The sequence below is a fragment of the Haliotis rufescens genome, unplaced genomic scaffold (genome assembly GCF_023055435.1).
Source record: "Haliotis rufescens isolate VD_foot unplaced genomic scaffold, xgHalRufe1.0.p SCAF_5, whole genome shotgun sequence".
Taxonomy (NCBI): domain Eukaryota; kingdom Metazoa; phylum Mollusca; class Gastropoda; order Lepetellida; family Haliotidae; genus Haliotis; species Haliotis rufescens.
In genome coordinates this window covers 22,489,669-22,506,988 of record NW_025964223.1, presented here as the reverse complement: position 1 = coordinate 22,506,988, position 17,320 = coordinate 22,489,669, and the positions used below count along the sequence as shown (strand labels likewise).

At 39.0% G+C, this 17,320-nt stretch overlaps 2 protein-coding genes across 2 annotated transcripts; one reads left to right on the top strand and one right to left on the bottom strand.

Moving 5' to 3' along the window:
- Window positions 1–95: 95 nt before the first annotated feature.
- Window positions 96–7,575, bottom strand: LOC124111880 (lanC-like protein 3). Its single transcript, XM_046471759.2, has 4 exons — window positions 6,951–7,575; window positions 5,003–5,126; window positions 3,658–3,876; window positions 96–3,078 (listed from the first exon to the last, which is right to left on the bottom strand). The coding sequence occupies exons 1-4, from the start codon at window positions 7,485–7,487 to the stop codon at window positions 2,714–2,716; spliced, it is 1,245 nt and encodes a 414-aa protein (XP_046327715.2). The 5' UTR covers window positions 7,488–7,575; the 3' UTR covers window positions 96–2,713.
- A 1,814-nt stretch (window positions 7,576–9,389) lies between these two features.
- Window positions 9,390–15,866, top strand: LOC124111889 (novel acetylcholine receptor chaperone-like). Its single transcript, XM_046471772.2, has 3 exons — window positions 9,390–9,522; window positions 10,674–10,809; window positions 13,121–15,866. The coding sequence occupies exons 1-3, from the start codon at window positions 9,394–9,396 to the stop codon at window positions 13,360–13,362; spliced, it is 507 nt and encodes a 168-aa protein (XP_046327728.1). The 5' UTR covers window positions 9,390–9,393; the 3' UTR covers window positions 13,363–15,866.
- The last annotated feature ends 1,454 nt before the right edge of the window (window positions 15,867–17,320 follow it).

The following is a 17,320-nucleotide window of genomic DNA, read 5'->3' as shown; positions in this document are numbered from 1 at the left end:
TTGTGTCCCCTTAAAGCCAAGCATCTTTTAACGTCTTTCAAAGCCAAACCCAGGGGTCTGTTTAATTACCTGACACAACACAACAGAACAGAGGATTACATCTGGAGTTTTTTTAATTATGAACATACATTAAGAAAGCCCATCCACCTGGGACTTACACAACAAGAAAGCAAGAGACTGCAAAGCTATAATAAGTTGTCATCAGATCCTTTAAGACATTCCGTGAAGCAATGTTTACAAAGTAAGGTTAGTGAACAATGTCACCACATCTAACTATGTCCTTGAAACTGCAGAAATGATCTTCTTTCTCCTTGTGATGATGTAGAACCAATGATACTGAGAAATGGGTTCTCAATATTCACATTCTGGAATGTTATGTGACTGATGAAATGAAGCAAGGCCTCTTCATGACCTGTCCAAAACTACAGTGCTACATTTATATTGATTTAAATAACATCAGCCTGCTGTACAGTAACCTCCCATTTTGGCATACTGGAAGCGGCAAATTACAAAGTTTCCTAAAACTTAAGATATTGTTAAGAAACGAATTATTGTAGAGCTGTTTGTTCTATTTGTATAAATGTACCTGGCACTGTAGATAGTTTGAATATAGTAATAAACAAAGAAAAAAGTTAAAGTGACACAAACAATTTCCGTAAGATGAGTACCTGGTTTAAGATATTTTAAACTGTGACGTCCCTGAGCTCATTAAGTCATTTTTAATTGCTCTTGTGGTTATCCCTTAGAAGATATACTGCATTATTTTTTCACATGCCCTAGCTACAATATTTTAAGAAACGATTTGTTTTTCTATTTACAGTTTAAATTCAGTGCTCTATGGGAATTGAAATAAAACAAAATCTGTCAATTTAGATATTCTGAATTCAGTCCATATGTCCATCCTGCGTTCTGGTAGACTTGCACTAATGTACTAACCTAAGATTTAATTCACACTTTAAGAAAAATTAGAATATTAAATAACTAATGACTTGCTTTTCTTAATAATTGAACATTTCTCAGCTCACTGATATATTGTACGAACAACAATTCTTGATGGTGCATAAATAGCTAATGAGTTATTCAACTATTGCTCAACACAACCTAATATTTTGTCTTTGAACTTTCGGTAAACTGTGGTCAAGCAAAAACGATGATAATTAATAATTACACAAAATGATATTACCATGTGAGATGAGCTAAGTCTGCATCTGTATCTTGACTCACCCGACATCGTGAACGTGAAGGGTTATTACCTCCAGGTTCCAAGATAGAAATCTACTGTAACTTATATACAGCGGAATCTCTCCAATTTGGAATTGGTTAGGACCAGTAAAAAAGTCTGGTTTGCGTCGAGGTGCAGATTACACAGAGTACAAAAAGTTAATCAGTCATGTTTTTTTGCTGCTGCTGTTGGTATTCTTCACTACGTTTAAGAACGGTCTGCTTACAGATGCCACACCTCATGGCTAAATTTTTCTGCTTTGCTTTTGACAATGACTTAAATTCCTCAAATAAAGCAACTTTGTCAGCAAGTGTAATTTCAATACGCCTAGTTGATATGGTGGTCGCTCAGCCATTATGATTGATAATGACAAGCTGTGTTTACCATTATTTCATGGGATACTCATGACACTCAAGCTGAGTCATCTCTAATTAAGCTCAGTATCATCTGATTAACAGCTGAGTAAAATATAATTAACTTAGCTGACAACAAGTTAAGATCAATAGGATTACGTGCAGGCCTAGCATTGTTGTTTTAGCTGACAATGACAGAGCTTCCTTCAATGAGAGAGAACATCCGGACTAGTCTGGTCCGGTCCGAGTTAGACAGCTTCTTTTCAACAGTAAATTGGTTGTTGGGATGTAATATAGTTATATAATAACGTAATTAGTTGAGGTGAAATTGGGTTTAACGTCACGTCCAAGATTATTGCACTTATATAGCGACGTGCATGTACGTGTGTGTTTGTGTGGCTGCTTGTACTAGTCCGGACTGATGCCGATTTATAGTGCTAACTCACTGAGATACCATGCCGCAGTTTAACATGAATACCCCACTCAGACAAAGTATACTGACTCCGAGCCGACCAGTCCTTGTTTTAGCCCCTTTATGCTGAGCGTCAGACAGGGTAACAACAAGTACCGTCTTTTAACGTCTTTTGGTATGACGCGGCCGGGGATCAAACCCCGGACCTTCCTCTCTCTGGGCGGACGCTCTACCACTAGACCACGGAGGCGGTCAATATAACGTAATTAAGTCCAAAGTGTAAAAAGTCTGAATCAGAGAGTTGTAGGTCAGTTTGAGTAATCATAATTTGTTAAGGAACTGAGACGACCAGAAAAAGTCTGGTTTTCACCAAAATCCAAATTTGTCGGATTTGGAGAGATTCCACTGTACTTCATTGACAATACTCATAAGGCAATAATGAGAGAAAACAGATGCAATATGGTTGGGATGAATTTCTACGGTTCTACAAGCACTAACAACACAACATCTAATACAATCTGCAAAGCTGTAACAAGAACAGTATTATCATCTCACTTGATATTAAACTCATAGAACATGGGTTTCCTCAAGCTTAAGCTGCCATTACATAAGCCATGCTCTCACTGACAAGTCAACAAGATCAACGGAGACAAAATTGCTGATAATGGGTAACATGGCATGTTTAACTTGAAAGCACTGGATAAGGTTGGAATCAGCTGTTTGTTTCTAAAACACATCAAAGAGGGGAAACTCTGCTGACTCGGGCTGGGTCAAGTCGGCCAGGAAGCAGACCGTGCCAGCCCATCCTTCGTACAAACTGTAGGGGCTGTCCGGAACCCTGGCCCCAGACTGGAACTCTGGGGTGTGCAGGAACTCGGCAAACTGCTGGGCTCGGTGAAGGTACTTCTTGTGGCCTGTGAGGCGGTACAGCAGCAAGAAGACGTAGCCACTTCCGGCCACGCCGTGACAGATTCCCGGACCTTTCCGCAGCAGCCCTCGCTGCCATGTGACCTCCCCACACCTGACACACGCCTGCAGGTACTTCTCATCACCCCACACCTTGAACGCTCGCACAAATAGGTAGATTATACCTGCAACAAGACATCAAAAGTTCTTAATCTGGTCTGCATGATATCATGTGATTTGAGGATTTTGTATTCACTCTGTCGTTTCTGAGCACTACTTCTTCTCTCAAATGGTACAGTAAACTACGGTTATAACGAACCCAAAGGGACGACTAATTTTTGTTCATTATAACTGTAGTTCATTACAAACATATATACAGCATTTATACAGCAAATGGTCGGGACCAAAAAAACAGTTCGTTATAATTGCCATTTCTTTATAAGCGTTTTCATTATAAACGTAGTTTACTGTAGTTAATTCAAAGGAATAACTATGTTCTGTGTGTTTTTTCTTTTGTTAAAATTTAAATTTCAAAATCAATGTGGTAACGAAATGATGAATTGTTTTAGAAAGCTGACATGTGATTCGCTCAAGAACCCATGCATAATTTATTTGAATTGGGTGGCCAAAGTTCACAGGTTTTACCTGACGTGACCTTCTGTGGAGGTGTCATCAGATCTTCACGCAGATGTATCATATCCGAGAAGATCTGATTTAAATGAGATTGGTACTGTCCCAAACACATCCTACAATGACATCCTCACCTGGTGCTCCATGACACCAATGCACAAGCTCGTCAGAGTCCGAACGAGATCTCCTCTGAACTTCGTCCATGGCAGGAGGGAAGTTGAAGTTGGGCTGCTCAAGACTCAACATGAAGTCCACGGCCTGTCGAATGTCTCGCTCGGCATCTGGGTTGGAGAGAACAAACTTGGGGAAGCTCAGCAGCATCTGCAGGATGGAGGACAGGCCGTGGGCAGCACCTACACCGGAGCAACACAAGGCACACACAAGGTTTAGGGAGCAGCTCAATAGTTTCCTGTCAGATCTCAAATTTAATTTCATAAATTTGGGGGAAGGGGGAATACCTTCAAATTTGTTTGTTGTTTTATGCCGCACTCAGCAGTATTCCAGCTATATGACGGCGATCTGTAAATAATCGAGTCCGGACCAGACAATCCAGTGATTGACATCATGAGCATCGATCCACGCAATTGGGATACAATGACATGCATCAACCAAGTCAGCGAGCCTGACCACCTGATCCTGTTAGTCGCCTCTTACGACAAGCATAGTCATCTTTTATGGCAAGCATGGGTTGCTGAAGACCTATTCATGCTTGCCATAAAAGGTGACTATGCTTGTCGTAAGAGGCAACTACCTTCAAAGGAATTTACAGTTAAAGTACAAAGATTTACATCTCTAAACTTCCTATTTGTACTCTGAGACTGAACAAAGACATCACACACAGCCAATGAAAAGTCCAGATTTAATCAGAAAATAGCAAGTCAACAAATCCGTATGGAGGTTTGCAAGCTAACCCTGGTATTACACTATCTGGTAATCTATTGTTTTAACTCTATACAAGATTTCATTCAATATTTTTCAACTTAATTTTGGTGTGAACTGATAAAGTCTGGATAAACAAATGGTTGACAGCATGAGCAAACCCCATGCTCTTGAAGTAATATTTACTACCAACGGTATCGTAACAGTACCGTAATATAACATAAGATAAGACTTTATTATCCCAAGGGAAATTCATACTGCATAGTTATTAGCACTAAAATATGGAGAGAAAAAAAATACATGTATTCAAATATGTACCTAAGAAAATAAGACACTTATGAACATAACCACGAATAAAAACATGTAGAAAATTGAACACTGGGAATTTTCCCTCAATGTGGAATTCTAGTATTCATTTAAATGATTACAAAACCTAACACAACCAAAATGTTGCTGCAAAACAATCAAGTTTTCAACAAACCAGTGGTTAATAACATGAGCAATGATTATCACCATTGGGCTACAATGGCCCATTCAGCGGGGTCACATACATATGATCATTCATCCTTTGTATGGTGTTATTTCAAGGAGCTACTCTACCTAGATACTCGGTGTTGTAGTAGGCGTACATGAGGGGGGAGCCGGACCGGTGTCTGCGGGCGTACTGCCTCCCAGACTCCACCACTGCACTACAGATGGCGTTAACATCAGCGTCACTCAACACCTGAAACATGCAGCATAAAACTATCAAACTTCAACAGGCCATCGGCTTGGTGAGTCAGGTAGTGAGTGCATAAGAGATTTAATGTTTGAGAGGGTGAGTGATGGAGTGGGTGGGCATGAGAGAGGGTGAGTGAGTTGGTGTGCCTTGAGAGTGTGAGTGAGTGGGTGGGTATAAGAGAGGTGAGTGATGGAGTGGGTGGGCATGAGATAGAGTGAGTGGGTAGGTGGGCATGAGAGGGCGAGTGATGGAGTGGGTGGGCATGAGAGAGTGTGAGTTAGTGGGTGTGCCTTGAGAGTGTGAGTGAGTGGGTGGACATGGGAGTGTGAGTGAGTGGGTGGGCATGAGAGTGTGAGTGGGTGGGCATCAGAGAGTGAGCATGGTGAGTGAGTGGGTGGGCATCGGAGAGTGAGCATGGTGAGTGAGTGGGTGGGCATCAGAGACTGAGCATGGTGAGTGAGTGGGTTGGCATCAGAGAGTGAGCATGGTGAGTGAGTGGGTGGGCATCAGAGAGTGAGCATGGTGAGTGAGTGGGTGGGCATCAGAGAGTGAGCATGGTGAGTGAGTGGGTGGGCATCAGAGAGTGAGCATGGTGAGTGAGTGGGTGGGCATCAGAGAGTGAGCATGGTGAGTGAGTGGGTGGGCATCAGAGAGTGAGCATGGTGAGTGATAGGGTGGGCATCAGAGAGTGAGCATGGTGAGTGAGTGGGTGGGCATCAGAGAGTGAGCATGGGGAGTGATAGGGTGGGCATCAGAGAGTGAGCATGGTGAGTGGGCGGGTGGGCGTCAGAGAGTGAGCATGGTGAGTGGGTGGGTGGGCATCAGAGAGTGAGCATGGTGAGTTAGTGTGTGCCCATGAAAGGGTGAGTGGTTGAAAGAAGGAGTGGGCCGATGGGAGGTGAGATTGTTGCCATAGTAAGCAATATTGTAGCCATATCACAGAAACCTGAAAGTATTCACGTCTTGACTGACTGATGGGTGGTTTCTGAGTGAGCAGGCAAGTTGGGTAATGTGCTCTTTTAGCAATATTCATGTCAAATGCTGTATTCCAGCATGTCAGGGAACACTAGATATGGGCTTCACATGGTACCCATGGGAAATTGATCCCAGACCTTCACCTTGACGAGCAAACACTTAACCACTAGGCTACCTTTTGAGTGAGTGAGTGGTGTTCACAATTAAAGGGAACATATTTAGCTAAACCATGTGATTATAGTCTGTGACTTTAGCTACTTGTCTCAAGTCTGAGTCAAATACATGTATAATGTACTGTTGTCCAGTCAGCTCGGCTAAACATAGACCATATATTAAGGAAAAATACTGGAAATGTACCCAAATTATCACTGGTTATTTTGTAGACTGAAAGGTTTTTGTCTTAGATTGGATGTGAGGAGAGGTGAGATGGGGTTTAATGTCATATTTAAGATTAGTCCTGGCCCACTGAGATTCCATGCTGCAGTTTTACATGGATACCCCACTCACACAGAGTCTACAGACTCTGAGCCGCCCAGTCCTTGTTGTGTCCCCTAATGCCAAGCACCAGGCAAGGCAACAACAAGTACCATCTTTCAACGACTGACGTGGACGGAGATCGACTACCAACCTACCACTTCTCGGGCAGAGGGTCTAGCTGTTACACTATGGAGGCGGTCTACCGCAGATTGGATGTAGATGTTTAGAATTAAAATAAGATCTAACACAATAATATCATTACATGATATCTTTGATCAACATTGTATCCTGTATGACATTGTGTATGACTTAACGAAATGTTAATATTTCCCTCATTCCAATTGGTCTTACAAGTGTCAATGAAAGTTAAACAACCTTTTGCCCCAACTTTTTATGAAGATTCAACACTCCACATAGATAGCCAGCTCTTCCCACAAACAGTTCATCTGAGCCACAGGATAGGAAATTAAGCTTCTGCACTTCCTTTGCATAAGATGCATATTTTGTCGCATATTCGCCACAGAGTTTTTCATTGCCCATTGACTTTGCAATGAGGCTGCCAACGGCATAGACGCCACTTGTGCCCAGAATAAACGAGGTGCCAGAATCTCTGTTGCTTTTTCCAATGGCATACTTCAAAGACACTCCAAAATATTCAAACGCCTGTTCTAACAGATGTTTCCTCTTGCCATCAAATGCTGCACATGATGCTAGATACCAAAACATATATGCCACTCCGGCATTTCCTACATAGAGGCCACCATCACAGTTATCCAAGTTTGGTGCCATCTTTTCTGAGATTGTCTTTGCATGCGATTCTGACATTTCTTTCCATTTTGACGTAGTTAACACAACTTCAGAGCCTTCCTTAAAGTCTTTTAACCTATTCACGAAATATCTGGCTCGGGACATTCTGTCTGCCTATCACTTCGCGGCCGATAGGCTATAATACCAGTGCTTTGTTCATCGATTTCAGTATGACAGGTGCTTTAATGTGGTTACATCCAAAAGTTGGATCGTAAAGCGAAATTGTCGATATGGACTTCGATTGAAATGTGCCAAGCAGATGGTTGTTGTGGGGAAGGTTATAAAGCTATATATTAATAACCATCCCTGGTTGTTGTGTATTCTTATGTTGCCACCTCTAGAAGCTCCAATACACTGTTCCATGAACTATCCACCTTCTTTTTTTCAGTTTGTTTTCAATAATGTATCAGTCTCTTGTTTGAGTGACTCTAGTATTCATTAATATATATATCCACTCGCAATATTTAATCTACTCGAGTGGGTGTATGGCAGCTGCTATATGACCACATTGAAGGATATGCACTCTGTCATTGCCTGGTTGCCTTTGTGTGTCATCGTACCCCAACGTCGGCCGATGCTGCTCCCACTGCACATTGCAGTCTTGCAGTTTTGGACGGCGTCGCTTGTATTATACACACTATTGAGACACCGATTGGTTTATATACACACTATTGAGACACCGATTGGTTTATATACATACTATTGAGATACCGATTGGTTTATATACACACTATTGAGATAACGATTGGTTTATATACACACTATTGGGACACCGATTGGTTGGATATATACCCGCTATTGGGACACCGAGGTTGGATATGTATCCGCTATTGGGACACTGATTGATTGGATATATACCCACTATTTGGACACCCATTGGTTTATATACACACTACTGGGACACTTATTGGTTTGTAGGCACAATATTAGGACACCGATTTGTTGGATATATACCCACTATTTGGACACCGATTCGTTGTATATATATCCACTATTGGGACACCGAATGGTTGCATATATATACACTATATAGAAACACTGGTTAGTTGCATTTTTACCCACTATTGAGCGAGTGTGTGAGTTGGGTTTAACGCCGCTTTTAACAATGTTCCAGTTATATCACGGCGTGTCAGCTTAATGTGGGAGGAAAGCCCGAGGTGATGCAAGTCTCAGACGTTTACCACTTCGGTGAAACCCATGAGCAAGGGTATGGTGCTGACAAACCTAGAAACATAATCAGGGCGAACCGGGATTCGAACCCACAATCATAGGTTTCTGGCGTGCCCAAGGGACGCAACTCTGCACAGCGAATCGCAGCGCCTTAGACGACTGGGCCACCCGTGCCCCCACACACTATTGAGACACCGATTGGTTTGATATATACCCAGTATTGGGACACCGATTGGTTGGATCTATACACAATATTGGGACACTGATTGGTTGGATATACACCCAAAGTACCCCTGAAAAACCTTCCCAGTTCCACATGTGTTTGCAAAGTGTTTTCAGCCATAATACAGACTACGTATCCAGTGTTGGATGCAGTGATTAATGACAGACACATGAATAGGAAGACCATTTCCTATGTAGTTAAAACGACACTGATAAGTTATCAAGCTGTTGGTATATACGGAAAGTAGATATCTATATAGTGTTATCCTTGTGCGCAAACATGGCAGAGCTGATAACGAATCACTAACAGCAATTATTTTGGAGGGAGGAAAATTTAAATACGAACTGTTGTTTTATAGCAATAACGTAATCAATATTTCTATTAATTTAGATAAATTACTTGTAGATCTACTCCCTACAGAGCAAAAGGTGAATGAAAATATGAAGTATTCTTTTGCATATTTTTTTACGTTTTACTTTAGTTTGATAGATGAAATGTGCTATAATCTGTTTTTCTTCGAAACACGAAACAAGTTGTATTGCATGTTTAACATGAACAGAATCATTTTTCGTTATTGAATCCCCTCATTCGACTTTTATTTCTGTCACCGGAAGTGGCATGTTAGAGCAGACAGCAATGGCTTCGATTGTGTTGCGGGTCATGTCTCTGACTTTGGGACTCTTCTTTGTTTTTGTGGGCACGATTAAGCTCACACCGTCGGTTAATGGAGAAATATACAAAGAAATGGTACTTTTATATTTGTAGTAGAAATATATTTACTTGATTGCCTCCGTTAGTGGCAAGGCAAAGCCAGCTGAATACGACATATAAATGATCATTTGATTTGTGTTAGGCTAGTAACTTTGTGTAGCCAAGTGGTTCTATGTTTGTGCTTGTGAGTTCTTACAAGTAAAGTCTTATCGAATCTGCTTGAAGAAATTTGTTAGAATGAAAACATTTTTCAGTCGTTTGTGCGACCATGCAGCGAAATAATAGTAAATCTATGCCACTAATTGTTCCAAACAAACAACAATGATTAAGGTTATTCAGATAATCATTTAACACGCCATTGACTATGCTACGCTGAGCAAATGTTGAGATTCATTACTGAATTGCAGTTTACCTGATGCATTAGTTTCACCCTAACTGATTCTTTTAGAGCTGGTTCCTAGCAACCTATGATTGTTGTAAGGAGTGACCAAATGGATCAATCGGTGATTTGGTTGATCTTGTGTCGTGGTACCCTCAGGGTGTTGATTGTTGCTAACTATATCAATTAATAATTGTCTGATCTAGACTTGATTATTTACAGGCCGCTGTCACATAGCTGGAATATTACTGAGTGTGTTGTTAACTAAAACATAATGAAGTTAACTGTATGGTTAGGGTGCCTTATAGTGTAGATGAAGTGTTGAGTATTAATTATACAGATTATGACTACTGGCCACCAACCTGTTCTCACCATTTTCTATTTCTGAAATATTTGAAAATGAAAGATTACTGCACTAACTTTGTTTTTCAGCATTAGAAATTGGCACTAGTCCTATAGTCCTTGCCAAACTGCCCAAAAGTTAAGGTATCGTAAGGACTAGTAGAGATTTTCCATTTTTAAGTGTTTTGCTGTGTTCTCATTATAAGGACTAGTTGACTAAAACTATTTTTATCGTGAAACTGTGGAAGCTTACCAGTGCACTCATTTCGACTATGAAGACAGAAAGTACATTTTGGATGATGCCTACTGATGATCTAAACAAATCTTCTCCCATCATTAACCAAAGGCTTAATTGTCAGTTTCTTTCCTGATTCTACTATACATGTTTGATGCTCTTTAAAAGTCTGCTATCAGTTATAGTGTAATGAAAACTGCTTTATGTAATCATGACTTTATTGTGTTTCAGAGGAAAACATACATTCGAAACTCAAAAGTTTTTCCGCTTGTAAAACAAACTGGATGGAAACCAAATCCTCACACTTACCGGAAAGCTGTGGGAACAGCCGAGGTTGTATGTGGCATTCTTTTGGCATTTGTACCAGGTACGTACAGAGTCAATACCTTTTAGTGCACCTCCCATGTAGCAGTGACAATGCCGGAACATGTGACTGAGTAGTAAGGGATACATTGTTGAGAATAAATGATCAGAGCTCCAGATAACCTTTTGAGCAATTGAGTTTTTACTCTTGGGTTTCTATTTTAATTGTGTTATTACATTTTTCATTGGATAACCAATATTTTTTCACTCATCTCTTCATCACTCAGTTGGGGTTTTCCAAAAATTAGTGAACATTTTAAGATTGAAAAAAAATTGAAATAATGTTTTAGATGTACATAACTGTTCTAAATATATAGGCTTGACTTGGAAAGTAAATTAGCTCGTAATTGTGTTTCAGAAATTAGCTCATTTGTACGCATGCTGAAAATGCTTCATTGCGTATTTATGGTTGCTGTTTTTATACATTTGAGTTTTTCATTTAATGCATGTGTTTCTGTGCGCAAGTTAATTGAAAGTTATTGGGTTCTGAATATTTCTGGTAGGTATTTTACACAAATAGCTGCTTATCTGTAGCTCTGAATGATACAAAATCATATAACTGACAAGGTTTCAGGTCTTTCTGAGTTGATATGTTTGTGTGAGACTTCCTTAGAAATCCTGGCTACTGTTTTGTCATTTTTCAAGGATACTGAGAAAGAGAGCTTCAATGTATGGTATTTCTGTTCTCCTTCATGCTTGTCATTAATGAATTATTGAATGCCTAAAATATGGCTTTTTTTTCAAAACAGGCACATTTTTCTAAAATGAATTATTTATTGTGCAGAGTTGTGTCCTCAAGGTGTGCCAGAAAAATATGATTTTGGGTTTTATTCCTTATTATGTTTCTAGTTTTGTCAACACCATACCCATACACTTAGGTATCACCACGACGAATAGGTCTTCAGCTACCCATGCTTGTCGTAAAAGGCGACTATGCTTGTCGTATGAAGCAACTAACGGGGTCAGGTGGCCAGGCTCGCTGACTTGGTTGATGCATGTCATCATATCCTAGTTGTGTGGATCGATGCTCATAATATTTACATTCATTTACTTTACATTCATCTTTCTTCCATATCAAGCTGACATGCCATACTGTTCAAAGCAGTGTTAGACCAAACTCACTCACTCTATAAAATTGAGTTTTTTGTTAACCTTGATATAAATGAAATACTGGGCCACCTCTGTGGTCTAGTGGTAGAGCGTCTGCCTGAAGAGTGTGGAAGGTCCAGGGTTCGATCCTTGGTCACATCATACCAAGAGACGTTATCAGATGGTACTTGTTGTTACCCTGTCTGGTGCTCGGCATTTAAGGGCTAAAACAAGGACTGGTCGGCTCGGAGTCAGTATACTATGTCTGAGTGGGGTATTAATGTTAAACTGGGGCATGCACAACGGTAGTCCACTAGTCCTTATAATGATAACATATAGCAAACCCCTTAAAAATGGCAAATTTCTACTAGTCCTTAGGATACCTTTACTATTGGGCAGTTTGGCAAGGACTTTAGGACTAGTGCCAATTTCTAACACTGAAGTATCTCAGTGGACTAGCACTATAAAATCGGCATTAGTCCGGACTTGTACAAGCAGCCACACACACACGTGGATGCACATCGCTATATAACGCGTCATTAAACCCCATTTCACCTCCCCTCATTGAAATACTGTACAAAGTGGCGTTAACCACGCACTCATTCTTTTCAAACCAATAATTAAGCTTGTTTTATATATTTACCAATTTCCTACTTTTTTAATCATTAATTTCTTTCACATGGAAAACTTTGTTCAAAATAAATCTGTAAATTGTTTCAGGTATAGATTTAACAACAAATTTGTATGTAGCCAGCAGGGCTTGTTCATTTTAAGAATTACTGACCCTTCGCCTAACTAACTGGCGAATCTGTGGTCGCATAGCCACCTAGCAGGGCTCTCAAAATTTTAGAACTCGTCACCCCTTGAACATTCTACCTGCACTCTTAGATTAAATCTTGGCTTCTGTTTGCCTCATAACATTGTGATTTATGAGCAAATGAAGATGTTGTACACAATGTTACAAAATGGGGGCTGGTTGTCATTCTACCGTGATGACCACTTAAAAAAATTAAGCATCCACAGAGAAGGGATGAAATTTTCACTATCGAGACTGTTGTGTTTCAGCAAGCCCTTTGTAATTTTAACTGGACACAGGCCAACGGACCAGCAGTTAAATCAACCCTGCTGTTTTGACTACACATTACCTTTTGTTGTCCTCACGCCGCTGGAATATTGCTAAAAGCGGCGTAAAACCATACTCACTCACTCACTTTTGTTGTTGACAGGTGCACTGAAGGAAGCAAGCAATGTTGTGCTCTTAACAATCACAGTCAACGACATCTATGCCCACTTTGCTCTTGATGAAGGATTGGAGAAAATGAGCCCAGCTATCGTGTTTGCGCTACTATTGACCTGTCGACTTATCATCTTCCTGCAATCTTTGACAGCAGAGCCCAAATCTGTGTTTTCCAAGAAAGTACGCCCTGAACAACCTGTAGCTCCACCAGAAGAAAAGAAAGACCAGTGAAGGAATTATTTAGCCAGTTTTTGTTTGATCTCAAGGTGACATGTTTAAAATCACCAAAACATCTAAGTAATGCTACTTTTTTTTATATATCCAGGACTCCAATAATCAATAACATCTTTGAAAGTATTGATCTGTATGTAAATTGATATAAACCTGATAAAAGACTTTTACTGTAGGAGTTTCATATTACATTTTGTATATTTGTAGTCCTGAGGTCCTTTTGCAACCAGGCCAGAAAATACACTATTTCATTTTCCAAATATATCTTTGGTGATCTGAATGTGGAAAGTATCCTCCTATACAAGAACTTGAATGTATAAGAGCTGTAAAACTAACTCTGTTTTCAGAGACTACTGCCAACTTAGTGAAAAGGGGAGTATATATATATACGGTATAAACGTTGTTTCAGTCTGAATGTTTGACTCATTGATATGTTTGGTAATTCAACATGCAACAATGATCTGTAATCATTGAAAAATAGTCTGTAAGAATTAGGATTGAAATCCTAGAGCGAGAGAGGTTAGATTTGTAGCTCCATATTGTGTACTTCTCAATTATATGATTATGATAAGTCTGCTAAATGATACAGTGGATAAGTATCCCGATCAGCATTTGTTATTACATGAAAAACAATTTATTTTTCTTAGCACTCATCCCAAACATTATTACATTTTGGCAAAATTTTAGTTGCAAAGTTTTCATTCATCCTTGAATACCTGAAACAATTACCTTACCCTACCTTTGGGCAATTGGTGGAGTGCCTAACACTTTCAAGGAATTATAAAATCATATGATGAAATATTTTGGTTGAATATATGTCAATTTTTTTTATCATTTTGAATCCTGTCTTTGGTTTATCTTTTTAAGAAAAGACTTAAGTTAAATATTGCAACAAGGTTATGCTCAGGAATTGGGACAAATTTTGTTTAAATGCCTGCAAATTGACTAGTATTTGCCTACAGCATTATGACAGTGTCCAATTTCTTGCTAGTAGTTGTCTGGAGCTACCTCAGATCTGATGTGAAAAGGAATTACTGATAAAGTGAAAGAATAAACACAATTCTATTTGTTTTGTATGTCAAACATTTTTTGATAATTTGGGCTGTTGAAAAACAAAACAAATCAACTTATCAGCTTCATTTTGTCAATTTTGTCAGTCTGCGACTTTAGCCACTAAAGTAATTTTTTGTTGGGTCTTTTAACCTAAGCTGGTAATAGTCACTCTGAAATCTACTCAAAATGATGCCAAGAGACAATATTGGTCTGGTAGATTTAAAGGTTTTTGCACAGCCTGTTTTGTACATTAGTTTGGAGTCATGCTGTTTTCATGAAATCTTCAAAGATATTTTGTTATGAAGGCTGGACCAAACTACATTGGCTAAAATCATGACTTTCTTTCAGTGTTATGTTTTATTTCTAATATTCTACATTGTTTTCTGTTTTGTTTGATCTCACTGGAAATTAAGTTCTCCACCAATTTGTTAGAATATGTTTTACTTCAAGTTGAAAGTAAAACCTGTTTGCTTAAAAAAGAGACTTTTTCTTGTCTACCATGCTTTTAATTAACCATTTTTTCACACTTTATTACTGAAAAATCCGAAGATGGTGCATGCCACCTTGCATTTTGTAGATACAATGATGCTTTCTTATCCATGAAATACCTTTTTCCTACCGTTCATGAGAATTATTTTTGCAAATGGTTCCTCAATGAAATCCTTCTAGCATGTAAATTGCAGTTATTGCTTTCCTTCAATGCCAGGGTTTGTACAGTCTTGACAAGGCCTTGACTTTTAGTGTTAACCTTGAAGAGCCTTGAAAATCACCAACATAGCTTGAAAAGCCGTGCATTTGTACAAAATGACAGTTTTGTTAATAAAAGTATTAAAGCACACAAAAATGTGAACCAAGTTTATGTGAGATTTATCAGTGATAGATTTGTGTGCAAAGACAATGAAGAATTCATGACAAACTTAATTTAATCTTTTATTGGGTGTGAAAATAAATCTTTTTGGAAAATGTCTGATTGTCATACTGCTTTTGAAAGTATGATATAATATTATAGTATTTAATACAATATTTACTGACTGAGGTTAATAACCCAACTAAAAAGCCTTGAAAATGACAGTTGACAGCCTTGAATGTTTATTTTCCATCTCTGTATGAACCTTAAATGTATATTAAGCACAATGTAAGACACAACACCAAAACCTTTGTATATGTTGCTGTTTGTAAGTTATTGATACAAGACAGCCATTAAATGGTTCATAATTACTGCAACGTTTTGTTCACAAGCCTTCAACTGTATTGATGAAAGATGATGCAAATGTCAACCTCAGTTGTCAGGGATGCATTCAAGACAAAGCAGTGCGGGGTAGTTTTGTGGTTAGGTGTGCATCCAATCATGAAACAGAATGTGGTGTATACGTTTAGGTTTTTAAATTTATTAAATTCCACTTGCATCATTTTCCACCTCAGATATTTATTTACCATATTTGACGTAATAAGCGCCCCGCTCTAATAAACGCCCATGGCGATATTTGCAAAACAATTGGCTAATGAACAATCTCAATTAGCATTTCTTTCGATTGATCAATGTATCACAATGATCACAATTGATCAATGTAATACGTGTGTTATATGCACCCTTAAATATGGGACATTAAATTCTGGAAAAAATATATCTGTCGTATATAAAAATTTCAGGCTGTAAACATAAACCACAAAATTTACGATCTTTCAACTCTGTTGTTTTTCAACAAAATAATATTCTAATAAGAGACCCCTATTTCTAATTTTGAGAGCGCCCTGGGCGCTTATTATGTCGAATACGGTACCTTAGATTTGTGTACACAGCAAGGGCAGGTAACTCATGCTTACGTGCCCTCTTTTGGCACTGTAATAGATTATGACTTCAGATTCATAATAGCACCATGTATGTGCAGATGGCTTGTAGTAAATATGTTTTGTCAAGATTTATGATTCTTTAGGGATGACAAAACAGTTTATAAGCATATTGATAATATTGTTAGTTACATTGCCATGCATTGATCTGATAATGACAATATAGCATGTTGCATTGAATGTTTGAATCTTGACATGGATTTTTTATCACAGTGAGGATGTTTTTTCTGATTGGAGGTGAATAACTAACGATGTCCTTGAATGCATCCTTGGTGTACATTCCAGATACAAGCATGTGCATGCTTTGCTTTGTAAATTGTAGATGTGATCAGGGTGATCATGCCCATTGCCACACAAAAGACACATAGCACCAGATTTTCTTATAAGCACTTCATCTGACAGGACACTGCAAGCCATCACAAGTCAGAGCCTGCTAAATGCAGCTTGTTTACTGACTGCTACAACATGTTTTAAGGATGTCTATCATGCAGCTGTAGTTTCTTGTATTGGAGAGCACAACGCACTTTATGTCTGTCTGTCGCTGACATGAAAAATTGCAGCTGAAAATCTTAGAGTAGGAGTCATCCTTTAAAGTGCAGTGTTTTTCAAACCATAAGTAAATCAAGTTTTGATTTTGTCGTTTGTTAACACGTATGCCCAGCAGTAGAATGCATACTGGCCACGTTCAGTTCCATTTGCCATTATGGATTGCCATGACATGGGTTCTGTTCCGGTAGGCACCCCAACCAACCTCTAGACCAATCTGTAAGTAAACTTTATAAGCGTCACCGCACAATTCCGAAAATGCACATGACAGCCACATTTAATTGTGTATTTTCCACATCATGTTACCAAAAAAAGCACAGTCAATTTTTTAAGCGTTCAGGGCACTTATTGCGGTGAATACGAGAATACAGACCCATTGGACATCCTCAAAAAGGTGGATACAGCAGTTGCAATAGGACAAAATAGATACAGTATAATTGTGACATATTGTGATGCACATAAGTGAATGCTTGGTTAAAATAGTTCTATTACATTACAGCAGTCCTGGGCA